Below are 22,614 nucleotides of genomic sequence, written 5' to 3'. Positions count from 1 at the left end.
CTTGATATTTCGCAATATTGTGTCATCATATGGTGTCAACAACACGTATTTTATCAATAAAATATATTCATATATTCAGAAAGCATCTTTATGTGCAGATATTTTATTGGTTGGTACTTAACCAGACCCACTCACTATCCAGTCGAATCGTGCTGATAATGGAATAAGTAACTGTCGTTCTGTGAGCGAACGATACCTCAATAATGCTCTCTAAAGGCGTAATATCAAAGTCGTCGGATTAGTTTCCAAGAACAGGTGTGGTAATCTTAACATGGAAAAATATATTTGTGTTTATATCTGTTTTCTTTAACAATTTTTTCTCTTTTATGAACCGATTTATCCACTCGAATTTTCTACTATTCAATATTTCCCCATTCTCTGCCCTCATTGGATGCCAGATGGGCTTTATAATTCTTTGGACTATTTTAATTATGATTAACTTTCTTGTCGGTATTCTAAGTTATAGACAAATATTAATCACCAAAAAGGTAGTAATGATCATTGTTCACATATATGTTGATGCCTGATCATAGTATTGTTTTTATATCTACAACTCATACAGTCGTCCTCGTATTACTATATGAATGTGATTCTCTCGGAGAGAACCCATATACATGGTTCAATTATATCTCAATTAAAACATTTAACAATGCAATGTCAAGCCTTTGCCGTGACTCACAGCTGACACGAATAATCTTTGAGTTATTGTTTTGTTGACAGTTCCTGTCTGCCGAATGCACACATATTATAACAATAAAATAACGGAATGTTCCTGATTACAAAATAGGTTAGTAGCCATTTCCGGCTACGTTGATCTCGTAAACAGTGTCATGTTGATTTTTTTTATCGTTAAGTTTTTTGACCTGGTTTCACCTTTTAATCTAATGCTTGTTTAATAGAAATACCAACTTTTTATTTTGCTTATAAACAAATTGTTATTTAAAGTTAAAACTTTATTGGAGGTAAAAAGAATAGATATTTTTCCTTTATATCCGTGCTCTTGTAATGGGTGCGGTACCGTCAACTTACGAGTGCCTAGTATCAGTCTGAAACACCAACTCAAAGGACGCATTGATAACCTTCCAGCTGTCGTTTTAGCGTTTTGGACATGATTGCCACCGAAGCAGTTGTTTTTGCTTTCGAAAGCCGAAAGCAGGTTAGTCAAGTGGATAATTTAAAAACACATTTGGCCTTCAAGGCTTCATTGCAATTGCTTTGAGCAAGTATTCTTTTTACCACAATCAGGTTGCTGGCCTCACGTCTAAACCAGTGGCGGCTGGTGTGTTAAAATTTTGGGTAGGCCAAGCCAGCAAATTACAAATAGCTATGTATAATCAGTGGCGGATCCAGAGGGAGGGGTCACGGGGTCATGACCAGCCCCCCAAAAAATATTTGAAAACCCACTTATCCTATTGGGGGTAAGACTAAAAGTGACCTTGCATCAGAGAAAAGTAATCACCCTCAAGATCCATGACCACCCCAAAAAAAATTCTGTAGCTGCCAGTGTGTGTAATACATATTTTTTTTTGAGAGTGGGAATCTTTTTTTTTTTTTCGAATTTTACGATTTTTTAAAAATTTATTTGGGCAACCGTGCACTTATTTGCAGTTGTGTTGTTTGTTTAAAAATATGTTACAATTATAGATTATGTTACATATTTTTTTATCATAATTTAAAAGCAAATTTATATTACAATTCGATAATTACGTTACAAGTGACAAGGATGATCGGCGTAGGCCCGATCGTCTGGTGCCTAAACAGCAATCATTAACACGACAATATAAATCGTTGTCCGGCAAGCTGCAAACTTCAAACGCTTTTTGTACGGGGATCTTATGTGAGTTGGGTCGGCCAGTTCCGATCGGGCCTATTAATGATATTTAAAATGCCTGAATACGATTCGATGCTTTCTGTGGTAATATAATAACATAGTTGTTTTAACGGACGCTAATGATTTAGTACATTTAAAAGTTATTTACATACATTAACATAATTTTTGAATATATGTTTTTCAATTTTAAAGCTCTTAAAACTATTGGATCCTGCCTACCCCCAAAAGCCGCCACTGCTCTAAACCGTCCTCTTTTATCCGGGCTTGGGACCAACAGTGACAGCTGATTAGCTACTCAATCTACCTAGCAACTGCACCACCAGCTTCTGTGCAGTGTGCAGAGTTTGGAGTGAGTTTAATTACTAGTGAATAGAGTATATAGTATATATCAAGGTTGTAGTACATATCAAGTTTTGTTTAACTTTGTAGAAAAAGTAGTTGGATAATAATGGAACATTATCTCAACCTTGAAGAACAAATAATGTGCCCTTACAACAATGCTCATTTAATACAGAGAAAAGTATTTAATGCAATTTGAAACAAATTGTCAATATCAGAAACGAGTTTCTCTAAAAATTTTGAACCAACAACTATTATGCAACTATTCTAAAATCGTGAAGTAGGAGATTAGACGTTAAACATAATAATTCAATTTACATTGTTTGAATTGGGCTCAACTACCGCTTACTTTTATCTTGTTCATTGTTGAAGGACGTATACTGTATTAACAAAAGATTTGGTAAAAAATTTAATTATGATAAATATATAGTTTTCGAAGAGGGGTCGCAACAATTTCAATCATTCTCATACTAGAACATAGTATAGGTCCAAGAAGCCAGTTCTTTTCATTTTATTAATATGTATTAATAATATTCTCAGAGAAAATTTAACGGTAGTCGTATCTCTGTTCTATCTTTTGTAATAAATGTGAAAACAGTTTGTTCTACCCGGAAACACGTGTGTTTATTATCTGCCCATTTTCCGGAGCGTTCTAGTGCCTTCGTTTTTCATTTGGTAATTACCTGGCTTTTATTGTTACTGCCATACTGGTAAAGTCCGTAAAATAATTACGCGGAGTATTAATTGAATCACATAAAGTAATTATTTCATAGCCGTACTGTGAGTAATTTATAGATTAGGCATAATAAATATTCATGTTGTATTGATCGGTTCGTATAGAAAAGGGAATTGCATAAATGTGATTCGGCCTTTCTTTGAATTTTTTGGATATTTTCAACCGGCTTATGGTTCATAGAACGCGTGTAGAGAATATGAATCTCATTGAAACATAAGAATCAGGGGTGCAAATATTGGTCATACACAATTTAAAAATTAATCAAGCTTGAACTAAACCAATGTTTAGTTACTACAACAGCAGTAATTCTGCCAAAGCTGTTCTAGTGTGTTGGATTTGCATATGTCTGCCATTGAGAATTATTAAGGGCTCAAATATAGTCGAGACACAGTCGCCTCTATATTTTTATTTATAGGCACAACAGAACCGCTTACGTCTTATTTTGTGTCCCCCCTTTTTCTTTTGTCTCCGTGTCCATTTTTTCTTAGTCTTAAAATGTATCTTAAAATTTTTACAAATTTTAGAAATATAATATATATATGAACCTCAAACACTACATACGTGAAGTGAACTTTTTTATTTAAATTCTTTTGATGTAGACATTTTGTAAAGGATAAAGGAGTTTTTAATGTTACATAAATTAATTTTCATTTCACTTTATCTCACCTATTAAGAAAACGCCTTCATTAAGGAGAGTCACGTGGTATTTTTACAAGGCAACCCTTAAATACCCTAATAGGATTACACTTGTGCGGATGCTGACTTAAATGGAAATCATACCCAAGGAAATAAGGTACAAAACGCCAAGTTATAAATCGTTTGGTCTCTAAAGATCGTTTCGGAGAACATGGCCATTAAGGAAATGTGCCAAATGCCGTGATTTATAAGGAATTAAATGAATAGGGGATCGGTTGAATTCGATGTTTGTAAATGCTCATATGAATTTGAAATCAGTAGGATTTAGTATGTTTGTGTTCTGGTTTTGTGAGTATTTTGTTCTAGAAATATTTCATTTGCTCGTATATACCATATTTGTTTTAAATGATAAAATATTCAATCCATTACAATTTGTGTCTAGTTATGGTCTCTGTCCTATAAGTTATACTTGTTTTAAAGCTAATTTTTTGTGACATTTTAATATTATTTAATATCTTTATAAGCAATTCCCAGTAAAGATAATAAATTGTTGCTTATTTTTTTTTACAAGGCAATTGTTATATTTTTACAATATATTGAAACAAAAACAATATGGCTTGGTCTATCAACTCTAAAGAACTAAGTGTCGCTTTGATCCCTTTTTCCACAACAAAGTATATTAAACAATCGCTAAATAAATTGCCATCATTTGTGCTCTCCCTGCTCAGTGTTCAGTGAACTCTGTGCTAGATAGGTCTCTATTGTAACCAGTTTTACCTGTTTATTAGTCTTCTCAATTGGTTTGGCTGTATAATTGGCTTTTTTTCATTATTTTTAATAATACTTTGTATTGTGCTGTCTGAAAGTGTCTATAATTTTCCCAAATCGCCCTTTCATCGTATATATTCAGGGTTTCTACAGTATTCACTGCCTTCTCTCGCTCAACCGTTTCCATCTCTCTCTGTTGTTCCATTCTCCATCGCTTAGGCCTCTCTTACTCGTGGCGTCGTCTACTTCGTTCCTCCGGGATTTTCGGGGTCGTCCTCTTTTCCTCATGGGGCTCCATTCGGTTATTCTCTTTATCCATCTGCTGTTGCTAGTTCTTCTAACATATCCATACCACTTTAGTCTTTTTTGTTCTATATATGTTAATATGTCTGTTTCTATTGATGTTCTTTGCTTTATTTCGTCATTACTTCTCCTATCCATTCTTGTTACTCTGCAGCATCTTCGCAGGCATTCCATCTCTGTTGCTACTATCTTACTGAAGCTTTCCTTTCTTCTTCACGTGCCATATCAGAATCATCTGACGTTCGTGATCACCATTGCAAAGGCTTCTCGATCTTCTGCCACATGGAGTAATTGTCCTACATTTGACATCTGAGTCCATTCACGAATGTTTTTTAACCAAAAACTTGTTTTCTTTCTTCACTTCAACAGCCTTCTGGTTTGTCGTTAAGAATTAGTTGTAGTATTCTATATCAATTTTCCCCCACTATATGTTCCAGATAAGACAAGTCTTTAGTAATTCTGAATCTTTGTTGACCATCTTTATAATTTTCTCATTAGTTTTTCTTGCTGTCGAAGGTATTTTCAGCATCCGTTTATGAATCCACATTTCCAATGCTTCAATTCTATTCATGCTTGATACTTTTAGTGTCCACACCAAATATAGCACTGAACCACTATTTGTCTTAGTTCTAAACTGAGATGATTATTGCAAAGAAATGTCTTCATTTCCATAAAATTAGTTTTAGTCATTGTTATTCTGCGTTTTACTTCTATTTCCTTAAATATGTCGAAGAGAGTTTTTTTGGTAGGTTTCCTTAATGCTACTCTTCCTATCTTCTACTAGCGTGACTGACATTCCGCTTTTTTATTGTTCTTCTAAATTGATCTTTCCTTGTGTTAATAGTGTGTCCGGTCATCAATTAAGATGTCTCTTTCGAATGAAAATATTTTTTATATGAGAAACTAGGACTTTTCATTGTATAATTTTTTTTAACTATTCTTTAACCAAACATATCTGTAGGTAAGAAAGACAGTTAAGATTTAATTTCAATACAAAGCACCACCATTTCGCTTATATCCATTTCATCCTTATCAGCAATTATTTTTAAAGCTAATGTGCAAAAGACACTACAGCGACATCTATTAAAAACAATAGAAATCCGCAGATTTCGTTTGTTTGAAATCAATTCGGGAAAATGCCAAATCTATGGTTTCTACAATTTGCAGAGCAAACAGACGGTAAACGAGTTGACATGAGGAATCTAAAAATTGTATTTTATAACTCGTCAACTTATCTAGACAAAAACCCAGCGCGAACTGATTTTCAGTACTCATATTGCGTGAGTAAACGAAAAATCCGAAAGACAGTTAAGTAAGACTTAATTTCAATGCAGATATTTCAATATCTGTAGGTCTTCAAAATATTCGTTCGATTACAATCTTCTTACAATTCGACAACAATCTGAATATCAATAATTAATAGGCAGTTACAAGAATTACGTACCAAGTCTGTCTTTATGTACAAACATCAACGAAAACGTTGCAAAAATCATTATCCAAACTATGTAGATTTCATTATAAATGAATATTAACAATGTGAACCAAACTTTTTTGCGAAAGTGCATTTTGCAACAAATAAATCACTGTGTTTGGTAACATTTACTTAAGAAAAAGAAGCTCGTGGAGTACAAAAATTATAATGAGATTAATTAATGTTACTGTTACATAAACAATCTCGTTTCTAAAAACGCGTATACTTATTTAACTTGTGTAGATAAAAACTGGTAAAAACAATAATATAACTTAAATCTTTCAACTGCTGAGATCAGCCACGTGCTTATAATAAAATGGAAACTAAGTTAACAATAAGTTGGAGGAGGAATAAATAAATTACATTATGGATAATTCTTGCAAAGGATGAACTGTTGAGGGGGAGGGCAGAATACTCCATATTTATTATAATATATGTAAGAGAATAATTAATATCCTCAATCAAGGTCCTCTCATTATACTAGCTTTCGCCGAAGAACCGATTAAGAGTCGCAGAAGGAAGAATTTTTAGAGGAATTTATGGACTAATTAGGGAAAGCACCACATAGCATAGTCCATTTGGGATGTCATTTGACTTTATATGGCGAGCTACCACGAATTTTATTGTTTTTACCTTTATGGAGGGGTCAGTAGGAGTGTAAATTTAAAATCGCGACAATTAAATCGCGAATACTAAATGCTATTATGTCTTCCATTTATGATTTACTCACAAAAGACGCACTGGGTACTTCGGGAATGAACGTGGAAGGGAGAATCAGCCAAAGTTGTACCATACCTAGTGGTCTAGATTGTGTAGAAAAGTAAGGAAGAAAAGGTACTAAACAACAAAGAAAGAAAATTTGGGAAGAGAACAACTCTTCAAAAAAATGATCTTCAAAAGTAAAATATCACAACAAAATCCAGGTGAAATATTCAAAAAAGGTAAATAACTATCGTATGAAACATATCATATGTACTGAGTTAAGTTATTATCACAACACATGAGATATCTTATTGATATTTTTAGATAAATACCAAGTCCTTCTTTAACCCTTTCACCATTAAATATTCAGTTTTATAATTAGAATAATTAATTTAAACAAATTATGTGTATAATTATAAAATTCACATAATGTCCGTTCTAAGGAGGTGGGAACTTTTGGCCCCAACAGTAGTTTTGACTGGGATTTTAATCAGTAATAAAAAGAGCAATTACAAAAAAAATTATTAAAAAATAAGGTATAATTGAAACCCACTTATGAGTGGAATGTTAAAAAACACTTTTTGCAGAATGGGACATTACTCCAACACATAAAGTTTTTGTACGGCTTTCCTTTTTCTTTTGAGAACAACTGAAACATTTTCTTTTGCTGCTAGTTTGTTTTGGTAGGTGATCTTCAATATTTGTCATAATTTTTTGCATTTTTGTGTGCCTACCTGGACGACCAGAGGGTCTTCTTTTAATGTTGGCTTTGGATCCCACCAAACTTATCAACTACTCAGCTACAGGTACTAAATAATGAAGAAGAGGAACTTTCTTCCTTTTATTCTGAATTTCTAAAAATATTATCTATGAACTGATTACTTCTTCTTCTTAAAGTGCCCTCTCCTCAATGCCGGGTTGGCTACTACAATTTTAAAATCTTCTCTATCTTCAGCTGTTCTTATTAGCTGTTCAAAATTTAGCCCTGTCCATTGTCGGATGTTTCTGAGCCACGATAGTCTTTTCCTTCCTAGGCCTCTCTTTCCCTCGATTTTTCCTTTCACTATAAGTTGGGCATATTGGTACTTATTATTTCTCAGTATGTGGCCTAGGTATGATGTTTTTCTAACTTTTACTGTGTTAAAAAGTTCTCTTTCCTTGCCTATTCTATGCAGCACTTCTTCGTTTGAGGTATGCGATGTGCATGAAATTTTGAGCATTCTCCGGTAGATCCACATTTCAAAGGCCTCCAATTTATTTACGGTTGATGTTTTTAGGGTCCACGTTTCAACTGCATATAGAACAGAAGAGATTGAACTGATTACAAATGCCATTAACAATTTGTAGAAAACTTGACGCCATCATTTACTAGATTTTCTGTCTTAATCATAGGTGGCAATCTTTTGATCAGCCAAATCAACCCCTACAATATATTTATTGTAAAATACTGTAGTTTCAGAGCAATCAAAAGTGCATTTTGAGCCTGTTTTTAGTTTTTTTTTTTCAATCTGTGTTAAAGATGGCGAGTGGGAGTTTGATAAAAGTAAAACTTCTTTAATGTCCTGCCATGTAACTGCCATTACGCCTTTATCATTTACCAATGATAATCAGATTCACCTCTAAATAGCTTCTTATCAATAAATTGTGGCGTATTCTTTCTGCGCTTCATGTATGAACCATCGCATGGAAACTCAAGATTATTCATGTAATCAACAGTGGTAAAAAAAGGATCAATATACAAACACACGTCTTTTGATTGAAGTGTTTGACAGTGTCGCTACCACCCTCTCTCCAAGAGTCCCCTCTATTGCTGTGATTTCCTTACCGTTGTAGATGTTAAAGTCGTATATGTAACCAGTCATGGAATCGCATCGTTGCCATAATTTGATACCTCTCTTGATTGGTTTGTTAGGTATATATTGTTTAGGTATGTAAGCTTCTATAAAATAATTTTAGAAACACATCTAGCTCAGAACACTGTCTGTTGAATTCCAAAAGATTGACACCCTTCGTTTCCTTAGGCAATTTTCTTCTAGGTATAAAATTTTTCGAAGGTATTTTCCAAGTTACAACATGCGTGTTTACATTGGGACTCACGTCAGTAGCTTCACCACTACCATTATTACCGTTTTCTTCGTTCATTGAATGGCGTTCATCATCGCTGCTTATATCTGCTTCTTCTGTACTGCTGTTACCTTCCTCCTCTTCGTCGCTCATTTGAACTCCTCCTTCACTTCCATCTTCGCTGTCTCCAGGAATATAGTCAGACTCATCAGATGCTGAAAATGGTTCTTCTTCTAAGTTAGATATTTATAGCTCCTTCTAACTCTTTTTCTAACTCGAAACCGGCCACTAAGAGGCCGGTTTCGTCTTATATCTGAAAGAGAAAAAGTTTATTACTGATGGAGAATTTTGATCCTATATAAAATAACTATGCACTGTTTCAATATAATATGAGATTTTGATCATTGATCTCAATTAGATAACTTATATTTATTAGTCTCTTTGCTATTTGTAATTTTCCTAAAAAAGAACTTCACTTAAATTGTCAAGCAACAGAAAGGGATTTTGTACTCAAATTACCTCCGATTAAACTGTATTTTTTCTATCAGTAGTGGCAAATAATTTTGATTTATTCTGCCAGTGGCGTAATACAAATATATTATTTACAGTATGTTTATTTAATAGATCCCCTATTAAACTTTACTACGGACTGTGCGATTGTCAATTAAAATAGTACCCGGTCAGTTATAATAGGAAGATGGTTTTTTTTATAAAATATATTGATTTATGATTACATATTACTATTATTCCATTTAATATCCTTTATCGACAGTATATAACATTATTTGGAATTCTACAATTAAATTTGACTTTTTCGTAAAAAAAAAACAGAAACCGTTGAACATTACATGAAAAATGTGTTCAGTAATAAATGTTTTGAAAAATATATACAACTTGATATCAAAACTATCAGTAGAATGTATCAAAACTGATTTTTAAAGGTGTAATTCAAGAGAGCACTTGCATTTTAGATCTCATAAAACTTGTAGGAACCAAAATAATCAAGGCAGGGTAAAAAATTATTTTTGATCTAGTTTTGAATCTTCGCAACATATAAAGGTGGCATGTCTGGTATATTTTACATTCATTTGATGTTTTTACACAAAAAACTTAAAATGAATGAACAATTTCTTAATCCAACTTTTGGTTGCAATCTTCAACACAAACTTTTAGATTTAGGCAGATTATCTTTTATGCCGCATAACGCTTAGGATATATCATATTTTATACCATCTTGAATAGGCATCTTTACATTTGTCGGTAGAGGCATAGTCCGTCCTTATTATTAAGAAGTCATATATCGTCCCCATGAAATCACTGAAAGCGCTTTATAATAATATTTCATCTAACTTGTTCAAAAATGTATCACTACTCTGGACATCTGGCTAAATGTAAACCGCCTTCTCAAAACAATGCTTGTCTAATAATTTAGGATTGGAACTGTAATAAATCTAATAAACCACTCTAATAAATTGTCACCATTCTAATAAATGCTGTCACCATTGTAGAAGACGCCTGTCTCAATATCCTTATCAATGCATCTACAATTCTTAGGGGATACTTCTCCCTGCGAGCGGGGCAAGGCTTACTGGTTCCACTAGCCTAGACTGACTGGTTCCGCCCTCGCGGATTTACAAGAGGGTAGGGAGATTTTGGGAGGAAAGGGATTAAGAACTCCTCGGTCTCAGGTCCTGCAAAGGGTGAGAGGCTATGGGCTTACGTTAGAAGTCGGAGCACTGCATAAGCGAAAATGTGTATCTCTTCTAGTCTCTACCTGTAACGGCCGGGAATAACAAAAAAACAAATTTCGAGTTTACAATGTATTAAATAGACTGTATACTACAAAATATCAGTTATGACTAATAATGTTTCGATCAGGCGCGAAGGGAGACGAGAAGAGACAAAGGAAGGAATTAAAGGGCGGACAATTAGATATACCTTGGATTAGTATATAGATCTTAGTTACCTTCGCGTATTTAGGCTCTAGCTAATGAATACGCCTCCAGTCCTACAGGGATTCGAGATCCGTCAGTTTTAAGAAGACAAAACGGCGCGCTATCGCGAACTTTCGAATCTCCAGATACCGGCACCTCTCCGTCACACTGTCGGAGCACTGTCACTTAAGCGTCACAGCAATGTGTTTTTAAGCCGAATTTATTTTCCACAGCATTTAATGTTTTCAGTTCTTCAAGGTGATTTTGTTGTTTAAGAGTATATCCAAGTATAGTGTGATGTTGCTATATTGTTTAAACACTATGGGTGGTGTTCCCATTTAATTTTAAAATTTATTTGTATAGACATTCCCATTTATCCAAATATTTTAACCTAAGGCGGTTTTTCCAAACAATCTCCCGAAAGTAGGTAGGACACTTAATCCTCTCTAGCAGTTAGGATCTTTTCGATTACCCTTTTTAAAGATGGACACTTGGTGAGCGGTTTTCCATTCGGATGGTACTTTAATTTGTTGGCAGCATTGATTCATTAGAAAAGTTATTCGTTTTATTAGGAGTGGACCTCCTGCTTTAAGTAACTCCACAGCTATATTGCCAGGTCCTGGGGATCGCCCGTTTTTCATTTTAATTAACGCAGTACGGACCTCGTTAATGATACTATTTGTTTGTCCCTCCATACTGTATTCCTCTACCATATATTCCAATCTGGACTCTTGGAGTAAATTTTTATAGTGATTTTTCCACTTTTCTATAGGAATTAAGTTGCTTAAGAAATTATGGGTGTTTTTCTTTAGATTAGTGATATTTCTCCATACTTCCGTAGTCTGAGAACCACTAATTTTCAACTTGGACACATTTTTGTTTCCAGAAATTGTTTTTTACTTCTTTTATTTGATTGCGTACTTCTCCGTTTTTCCTTTGATATGTTACTCTATTGCTAGATGTTTTATTTATTAGCCATTTCTTATATATTTTGTTTTTTTCTTGTATCATTTCTTTTACATTTTCTGTCATCCATGGTGGTCCGTGGTGTTTTTTGTCGTTGTTCTCTGTTCCTAATATTTAATAAGCAATTTTTTTATTATCGTTCTGAAGTTGTTGTATTCTTGTTCTACATCCTTATTTCTTTCCATCTCATTTAGTTCCTTTTCTAATCTAAATTGAAAAAGATGTTTAATACCTGGCTGGAATAAAAGGTTCAATTTATATCTCTTTTGTACTGTGTAGTATTGTTTCTCTCACTTTCGGTGTTCTGTTTGTAGTAATATTTAAAGCTGCACAAAAGATTAGCTAAAAGAAAGTAGTGATCTGTCTCACAGTTAGATCCTCTTTTTACTGTGCAGTCTTGGCACATAAATTTTAATTTCTGTCTTATTATATAGTCTATGATCGACTTCTGTTGGAGTGAAGGTCGTTCCCAAGTGTATTTATGAATATATTTATGTTGGAATTGGGTATTCATTATTTTTAAACCAAAAAGTTGACTCAATTAAGCTGTTCCCTGAACCATCTTTAACCATTTCTCCGTGCCGTCCCACCACCTCATCGTCTATTTGAGAACCTACTCTGGCATTTAGGTCTCCTAATAGTATTATTTCTTGATGACTTTTTATATTATCACAAATGTTTGATAACTCTTCATAAAAGGAATCTTTAACTTGTTGATTTGAATCGTCTGTTGGCGCATAGACTCCAACAACTATTGTTTCGATGCCGTACATTGTGATAGTTATTGTCAGAATTCTTTCAGAGATGTAGTTTTTTTAATAATTTTTTTATAAGAATTGAGATCCCTGATTTAGCGTGTACGTGTTGCTCTACTCCTGACCATATATGAATGCAGTCTTTAATCTGCTCATTTCCTTGGCCTTTCTTTTTGGTTTCAGAGAGCACTATGATGTCTATTTTTTGCTTCGTCATTTCAGTTAAAATTTCCATTGTCTTGTGAGTCCTTGAGTGTTCCAAGTACCAATTTTCAAAGTCCTTTTCTTTGCCAGGTGTCGTCGTCGTAAGTTTCCATCCATATTTTGAGGCACGGCGTTAGAATTTTTAGTCAAAAAATCTTGAAGTACAAGTAAGAATATTTTGACAAGGATAAATGGATTCTATCTTGCTGAAAACATGGAATCAAATATTTCGAATATGTATTTTTACTTCGATGAGATACGAGTAAAAAAATTTTACTCGAAGCTATTCAGGAAAAGGGTTTATTGTTACGTTATTTGTTAATAGCAATTTCCGGTCCGCTTGGAAAAATTAAAAAAATATATACATTTGAACAAAAAAGGTTTGGTGCGCTAGAAATGCAAAAAATAATTTAGTCCGTATATTCCGCTTCTAATCATCTTTTTAAGGGTAAACCGCTTGCCTATACCGTTTTTTTATCATATGCAATTTTTCATCAGAAAACTATTTTTTATTTTTTATTACATGTTTAACTCTTTCCTCAAGGCGAGTTTAAACTAAACCAGTTGTCAATATCCAACTAATTTACAATTGGCAACACTGTCTATTTATGACATCGTGACCTCACCTTTAACTTCTTTCTTATAAAAAAACTTTCTGAAAAAAAAATAATTTCGGCTCTGTTTTGTTTGTTTTTGTTTCTGTACCATGACGCAATATTTTTATCCGTAGCTATGTTGAAACCTGAATGATAAGTAACTGTTTAGTGATTAAACAGAAACGTCACGAACTTTATTATAATAACCTTACATTTTATCGGCAGTTGTAGTAGTATTAGGTGCAGTTTTGAGCATTTTTAACAAGAATTAGGGAAAGTTTTCAAGTAATTTCCATCGTTATTGTTTAATACAGATTTTAATGTGTTACGTTCAGTCGTGGAGGTCTTATATACATACAAATCGCGATAACAAGTTTAGTCGTAGAATTCTCGTTAACGTAAAGCAATTTATATCTTCAGAACCAGATATACATTAAATACAACAATCCACGCGATTGGATTAAGTGATACGGTTCCTTCAACTTGTGCTAACAAACCTTGTGATCAATGTGAACATACAATGGTACGTTGACTGTCTGGTATTCGTGTGTGAAGTGACAAAAATCTATCATGATGATGTTCGAGGTGGGAAACATCGGTAGCAACAAGATGGATGCCGCTGCGGCCCTTCGTCAGCCTCTTTTGCAGGCTCCCACGCGACAACATTATAGTGTCAAGGATCAAATGATGCGACTTTTAAAGAGGTCCAAATCGACAGCGTCGACCCCTTCAGAAAAACTTACCCCCAAACGTACTGGCTATAACTACAGACATACCCATGTGGTACACCCGCAGACTCGGGTTGTTAATATTGTGGAAGGCCTGCCTGTTGTCATGGGGAAAAACAAGAAGGTAAGCGTTGCATTTTGCCATACTTTGCGGGAATCTAAATGATAATAATCGTTTATTAAATATATCTTTTAAGACTGATCTACAACCTGACTGAGTAATGTGTGTGTAGTGTATATTTTGCGTAGACTATAATACATTTAAGTTCTGTTTTAAGAGTTCCTTAAGAGTTTTAATCTCTTTAGGATATTGTTCTGTACCGGTATTGTCGAAAACTGTAAAGATCTGATTATTTTCAGCTATTACAATTGCTACAATGACGAAAAATTTTTTCAACTTTTTGTCTCTGATTTGTGGCCTTACGTTGATGATTAGTAGCCGTCAAAAACACTGTTCCATCAATAATTTTCATTCTTCTTTCGTAAACACGAAACGGAGTATAAATATTATTTTTTTGGGATTTCCACATGAATCTGTTCAAATATCTTCAGAATTTGTTTCACAAGACCTGTTTTTTTCTAGCGAGATATTATATTTAATTTCTATTAAAACTGTTCAACGTTCGCGCCGAAGAATATTTAGAGGTGGATACCTAAATAAAACTCTTATAAAAATAAAAATACAAATTCGATATGGTTTATCTCATCCACGTGCCATCGAGATCGCTTGTTGCCACGATAATTCCCAGCTGCGACTAGGATTTGTGACAAACAGACGTGACATCTGGAAAATATTGACTATTTTTCTTTGTGCACTATATAATTGAGAGCTTAGTTCTGGCTCTTGGGACATTTTTGATGTAAAAAGTATTTGATTGCATGAAGTCGTAAAATATATCAGTGTGATGATAATGGACGAGTAAATCTATATTTCGAAAAACACATTCAACCTTTTGATAATTTATGTAGTGCTTCTACACTCTTATTTGACAAGAAAAGGTTCTTTTACAAAAAAGTTGTCAGTTCCGTTTGTTTTTGTTTCATCGGATTCGAGAAGGTATTCGACCGAGTACAACACGATACACAACAGGACTTGACCGCTACGATATAAGACTGCTAAAATACTAATATTACAATCAAGTAGCCTCTATCCAAAATGGAGATAGTCTTACTGAAAAACTACCCGTCAAACGAGTACGACAGGGTTGTGTTTTTCGGCCAGTCTTTGTAATCTATACTCTGAAGAAATCTTTAGAGAGGCTTTGGATGACACATGAGAGGGTGTAAGACTAAGCGGAAAAGTAATCAACAATATCAGATACGCTGATGACACAGCCGTTCTTGTAGAAAATTTACAAGATCTCCAAACATTAGTAAATCTGAGAAGCAACCAATCGGAGAAATAAAATTCTGCAAACTTCACAAATTTTAGTTTTGTTATCAGCATTCCTCTTTTTCACAAGACTTGAGTTATTTATCTATAATTTTATTGCATCGTTTTGTGCTTCTACTTAATATTTAACATCTATTTTAAGAGGAAAAACTCTCTAAAAATTTAAAAATAAACAAAACAACAGCTGTTAGCTATTAGTATGTAGATATATTTTTTAAAAATGGTACAATGGTTATTATCAAGAAAATTAGCATTTGGTAGAATAACCTTTGTTTTTTAGGGCAGACTCGATTCTGCGAGCATGGAGTTCACGAGACGAGTCAAATCTTCTGGTGTAATAACTCTAAATTAGTTTTGAATAATAATGGCTTCTATCGGTTCTCTCTTATTATTTGGGTTTCGGCGTGATACTAACACTTTCAGCCTTGACCATAAATTTTCTATTGGATTTAGATCGGAACTATTTAAAGGTCAAGGCAAGACAGTAACGTCATGGTTTCTCAATCATTCCATGGAAGTCTTAGTCGTATGACAATGCGCCCCATCCTGCTGGAAGATGCATTCTTGGCCATCCCCTTCAAACAAATCTCTGATAGTTGGTAGCAGTTTGTCTTGCAGTATCTCTTCCTGAATTTTTTGCATTAATATTGCCCTCTATTACTACTAAACGTCCAACTCTATTAGTGCTTCACTCCTTCACTACCAAAGATCGATATTCTGGTTTCATCACTCCAAATTACCTTACCCCACTGTTCTTCTGTCCACCCTCTGTGTGCCAAAGCCCAATCAATGCGTTTTCCCCTCTTTTTTTGTTTAGGAACGGCTTCTGTTCGCAATCCATTTTCACACAACTTTCTTCTGATAGTGCGGTCCAATATTTGTAAGCCAGTTGATTTGACATTAATTAATTAATTAATTTCAGCATTAATTTCTTTTGCGAATCTGCGACGATCTTCTAAAGAAAGTCGGCATATTCTACGCTCATCGTATTGACTAACTTTCGGTTTTCTGCCTGTTCTTTTTGCTGATTTTGGCGTTCCAGTGTTAAAATAACGTTTACACCTGATTTTTTGGCGCCTCCACCCAATTTGTTTGCTATTTCTTGATATGTGTAACCTTCTTCTCAAAGGATAATTGCTTTGGCTCTCTTTTCTGGCGACCAGTCAACAGGTTTTGGGTTTCTTGGTGCAATTTTTGTTGAATCGACACTGATGTGTATTCCTCTCCGACAATTAAACAATATCACTTTAGTAACAACTACCTGAAGTCACTAATAAACACTGGAAGTCGCACGAAATTGTACTAAACGCTTTCAATTGGTTCGTTGACTGACTAGCAAAACCCTGACGCAATACAGTATTGCCAAAAACGATAATTTTCGTAAAGTTTCCAGAATTTTGGCCAGTAGTGTAGGTCAAGGTCTGCTTTAACTTATTGGAGACGAGATACAACGTGTAAACTGTAAATCTTTTAAAATAACTTAGCAGCGGGTGAAATATAAATTTTGACTCTGATGGAGATCGAGTTTCGAAATATCACGTAAGGTTTTTATGACCTGGAAACCAGTTTTATGCAAAAGAAACCTATCGATGCTTATTTGCAAGAAGGTCCTGAAATGTTATGTGATCCATCCTATTATGCTGTCGTGAGACATGGATATTAAGAGCCACAATGCTAAACAAATTGGAAGCATTCGAATTGTGCTATGGCCGGTTCCTAAAAATGTAATAGGTTTAGCACACTTTCAATAAAGATGTTATTAAAATGATGAATTCAGAATCACTGCTCATAAACACCATAAAGAGGAGGAAAACTTCAGCCACATAATTAGAGGACTTAAATACCATCTACTTTGCCTTATAATACGAGGAAAAGTGGAGGCAAAGAGATGGATTAGTCGAAAGAAACTTCCACGGCCTCGTAATATTATGCAACAGTGTGGTTCTACAGTAGAAGAATTATTTCACACAGCAGCTGGTAGAGAAAGGTTTCAGGACATTGTAAACGTGAGGACTGCCAACGCCTGAATACGGACACGGCACCTAAAGAAGGAGTATTTGTTATATATATTTTCGTACTGTCTACCAGCTCATTATCATTCGTAGCCAGTATGTAAGTTTAAGGTACGAGCCAGGTTTTAAGTCAGAAATTTTTCCAACGTAGGACCATAAAATCCAAAGAAAATCGGCGGCGTTGTTTTTTAAATTCGCGAGGGAGTCAGCCAATAGATAAGTAGTACGGTGAGAGATATATCTCATTCATTCGTCGTGTTACATAACATTGTTATATCTCGTACTTGAATCAGTATTGTGCCAAAATTTCCCCTTTTATAAAGGTTTTTACATTTCCCACTCGGGTTACATACTGTTTGAGGAAGACGTAAAAATCATTCTTTTATCGTCAAAAACCGAATCACTTGTTTTTCATAATAGTGTGTAAAGCAAAACACTATTTAGTAAGCGTTTGAACTTATTTTATGGGATTTATTTTTGATGATCGGGAATAAAAAAAGTCATTTAGTGCCAAATCGGGGCTGAATGATGGATGACCCATCAATTCTGTGTTGTTAGTCCTTAAAAATCAAAAATCCGTCATCCAAAGTTCTTTTACCGAGCTGTGAGCGTTAAAATCTATATGAATATAGCCATACCGTTATTATTATAGCCTACGGCGAAAATTGAACACTTGCACAAACAATAGTTGGCCCACCTTCTCAAATTTGTTTATTCCTTTCTAACTTTATATTTTAACATCCTGGATGTCTATTAAGTCTGTCGATAATTTCTTCATGCTTGTTCGCTTATTTTTTATAACTAATTTTTGCCTTATATCTTTATTCTAGAAACATCACGACTAGTATACAACTAACCGTGTATTTATTTTTCGAATTACGTCAAATATTATTCACACAACGAATCTACATCTTCGCCAGACAGATATCCCTAATGTCTAGACTCCGCCGGTGCCTGTACATTGCCAATTAGTCGAAATATGATTAGTTAACACTGGCGTTTACAAAGTTATTACAGCAATCAAACGGTATATCTGCCATCACAGATGTAGTAATCTAATAGAGACTAGTTTCTGTCGAAATCGTATAAACTGTCCATCTATCGGCGGAAATTAGAACCGTTTTTAAATTAACGCTCGGACGAAAACGTAATCTCAAAGTTTGTGTTCCTGTTGTACCCCTGCAAAGTTTGTTGACGTTAATTGCAATCCTTGATTGAGTTTAGGATAATCAGGAATAGCAATCAAGTGAGTTTTGGATCTATCTAGGGAATAATTCCCAAACATGATTTGTTATATTTCACCTGAAAAATCAACAACTTCGACCCCAAACAAAATAAAAGTGGTAATCCTAATGATTCCCAAACAAAAGCAACATTTTAAAAATAGTTTCACGAATAACTATATATATTATTTTCCGAATATATGAAAGCTATTTCTACACCATTAACTACATGTTAACTCCCAAGAAACTGTCAATTCATTTATCCAAAATACAACCAAAAATTTCGTGGCAACTATTCACCGAAAGTCATACAAAATAATACTTTTTTCGTATCCGAAAGTTCAAAATTTTCGCCCCATTACTGAGCTACGTCTAACGCTTTTTGCTTGTTAAACCATAAGTCATCGAGGCCGCAGGTAGAACCATAGTCTGTACAGGTTAGTACATGGACCATGTTCTAAATGGCGCCATATTCGCGTTTATTATTTGCTTTTTATTTAAGGCTCCAGTTTATTTGATTAGTTTTCATTGGTGCCACGCCGATTCTTATTCAGTTCAACGTTCTCTATACTAGCCACTTGGAGTTTGAGCCAATAGGTCTCTTGAAGACTGGATAGTTGATCTGTTGCAGGATTTTAATCTTTTGAACTTGCATTCGGCTTCGAAAAGCGGATTGTGTTCATCAATTTTCTGTTTGTCGCTTCAATCCGTACGCTTTTCTGCATTTTTGTTCAGGATAGCAACAATTTATTTGTCTTGGGTTGATCTGGACCAGATCGAGTAAGAATACTCCGCTGTATAATACCACAGTACACGGGCAGTGATTCGCTATCAAGATTGACTCTCAATGACTCAAGTCTGACTTCCCACATGCTAATCATGAGTTTTCTGTTGATATTGTTTCTGGCTGCCATTGTTCACGTTTTTTTGGACAATAATAGGTAGCTAGATTAGCTTCTCCGTGTGTTAGAAAGTGACATATATAGATCGTCGTGGCTGTTTTAGGCCGACCTAACAACCCAATAAAAATTTCTATGTAGTTTCAAGATAAGACCTCTGAAGTGTCTAGTTCCGAGTTTGTGGATCAATGACAAAATTCTTAAGGACAAAAAGTACATTAAGTGTAAATAATATACCATTATCTAATAATTAATTACTATTACAGTACAGTTGTGGTAATCTGAAAACTGCATATAGCACGCATAATTAGTGCGAAAAGAGCAGTATGAGGTTCTTCTGCTAGCAGAAAGAGAGACCGAATATAGTATGAAATTAGTACCGACATACAAGCTTGTTTTTAACACCCATTAGATTGAATTCTAGTTTTGTCAAAGTGACATTCAGTTTTGTTAATGGAAGCATGAATTATACGTTTCTTTTTCATTAGTAATGTGGTTACATGTTATTTTCTCGGACATACAAGGCTATATAATATTTTTTCTCAGTTCGTTGCGTTGTGTTAATGTCCTATAGTCAGATCATTTTTTTTCTATACCTGTATACAATGGCAGATTCATGTTCCCCATTATCTATACTTTAAGCCTTTACGTGCTTGCGTCTGAGTTGATTTTTTTTTTATTACCTGTTGTGGATTTTATTGTAACTCCAATCTTCTTTCCCGGTTGACTTATAACCTGAATATTCAAGCACTTCTGGGGTAATCTTCTGATGTATGTTTTATTCTGTAGTTTGTTTTTACTAGGAAACCCGTAACCGCAGAACACTTTACTGATTTCCACGTATTTAGTGTTATTCTTGTTTATCTGCCACATTCTGTAAACTATTGATTCAAATTTCAGAGTTTTGAGCTACAAAGTATACAAAGCATTCTATCGACATATTGTAATTTAGCAAACCCATGTACCTCTGTCAGATTTAAATCAAAATGTAGCAACTAGTAGTTGTTTTATTCTTTTTTTTTTGTTACATATAAAACTCTCACGCGAACTGTGATTATTTCCCATTATGGTATAATAACTGTACAAAACCGTTGCAAAATCATTCATTTGACAAATGACATTAACATCTACCGCAATATTTTGTCCACGATGGCGGAACAAAACCAGATCAAATTGGTCTCGTTTCCGCAATGAATCATTTAGTAGATTTAAACGAAATAAACAAGAACAACGAATACTCATTTTTCGGGTAAATATTTGAAAAAAATATTTATTTTTAAGAAAACTGTTACGAAAAAAAAAACCCTAGAATAATTTAGATGTATATATTCTCAATTTTTACTATATAAACTAGAAAATATACACTTCTATTACTAAAATGATGAATGTTATAAAAACATTTATAGCCAAAAAGACCTGTAAAGTGTAGACAACCTTTTGAGGAGATTTAAAGGATTATGGTTTAAAACTTAACACGCAAATAAAAGTCTCTATACTGCATTTTAAACGTTAGAATCAGTGGGTTTGCGTAGCGCAAGCGTAGGATGCTTGCCTCGCATGCTGGTGGTCCAGAGTTCGAATCCTACCGCCGGTAAGAACAACTAGACATTTTTAAAAATGTCTATATGCCCCAGGTCGACTCAGCCTGAATAAAATGAGTACCTTGGGTAAAACCAAGGGTAATAATAGGCGGTTGAAGCGTAGCACTGGCCATGTTACCTTCCTTGTATAACGTAGGCCCTAGATGTAGCAAACTACCCTGCTATACTTCCAAAGCCGCGATGCGGTATAAAACGGGAGACTATTATTATTATTATCAGTGGGTTTGCCATATTTCGCCCATTCTGTGAATTATCATAAATAAATCCTCCTTTTATATTCGACAGCAGTTTAACAACGATAATCCTCTAAAACTATCTGCCTAATACCATTGATTATAAACCACACACGGGTGTGGTTTATAATCAATGCTAATACTTTCATTTGCTTCTTTTTCTCAGCGGTCGTCAAACGATTAATAATTTTCTGAGGCTACTGGATAATTATTTTTTCTTTCAATTTACTCGTGAACGGTCAATAAAAAAATATATTAATAAAAAACATTTATAGTGTTGAAATTTAAGACTATTTTACGTTAGGCGATTTTGAAAACAATAATTCAATATGTAAAAATCTTAAACATACAAAAACATTTTTATTAAACCCCTTGAGAGGTTGAACTATTGTTTTGAAAATTGACTTATAATAAAAGAGCCCAAAACCTCAACACTATAAATGTTTTTTATTCATTTTTAAGAGCCGCTGACAAATTTTGGTGTGTATGCCGCTTGTGCTTGTAGTAGTTATCATTTGACATGTCGAAGGCCAGCGTGTCACTTCCAAGAGTCGAAAGAAAGGCTTGTATATACAAAATTTTTAATATGTTAGTTTAATAGAGTATGATGAGTATTTTTTGAATCTATAATCAGCAAGTTAATAACTGTATAACGCTTTCAACTCATTAATTTTCTTTTTTTACATACGTCAATGCTACAAGTAAAATAAATACAATTTGTTACTTTTATCGTGTAAAAATAGAAACCCTTAACAAAAGAAAACATCTATGTGACTTCGATTATTAACCTAAAATCAATTCTCGAATGACGTCAATCTTCTGAATCATTAAGTAACTGTGAGACATCATAAAGCAGAGTTTTCGTCTTTTTTTAACCGGCGACAAGGAATAAATGCAGTGATTCGATTCACTGAGTGATAACAATGCCAATGTCGAACTTGATATAATTGGTAGCTGTGTGGGAAGTTACTGTGGATTAAAAGAATTATATCTTGAATGCAGTAACACGAACGGAAAAGTATATCTATCATTATGACGGTGACCATTTACGATAAAGAATCAATAGATGACAATAAATCGAAGTATAAAATTTTATAATTATTAATTATTTTTTTAACAACAAAACAAAACACTGTTTTTTTAATTACACGGAATATAATCAACAACATAATCGCTATACAAAACTTTCCTCAGAAGAGAAATTTTAGGCTAATCACTTG

At 34.1% G+C, this 22,614-nt stretch overlaps 1 protein-coding gene across 7 annotated transcripts in view; it reads left to right on the top strand.

The window, feature by feature from the left end:
• LOC140449704 (serine/threonine-protein kinase MARK2-like) overlaps window positions 1-22,614 on the top strand; it is a 473,378-nt gene that overhangs the window by 241,712 nt on the left and 209,052 nt on the right. For 2 of the 7 annotated variants that reach the window (XM_072543020.1, XM_072543019.1), the window contains exon 2: window positions 13,726-14,157. The exons of the other annotated variants lie outside the window; for them this stretch is intronic. In XM_072543020.1, coding sequence (XP_072399121.1) covers window positions 13,876-14,157 — 282 coding nt within the window. In that variant the 5' untranslated portion in view covers window positions 13,726-13,875. The remainder of the gene's footprint in view (window positions 1-13,725; window positions 14,158-22,614) is intronic. 7 annotated transcript variants of the gene reach the window in all.

Source organism: Diabrotica undecimpunctata, chromosome 9 (genome assembly GCF_040954645.1).
Source record: "Diabrotica undecimpunctata isolate CICGRU chromosome 9, icDiaUnde3, whole genome shotgun sequence".
NCBI lineage: Eukaryota > Metazoa > Arthropoda > Insecta > Coleoptera > Chrysomelidae > Diabrotica > Diabrotica undecimpunctata.
Note: the sequence above shows the minus strand (reverse complement) of the source record. Positions and strands in the feature narration are given on the sequence as shown.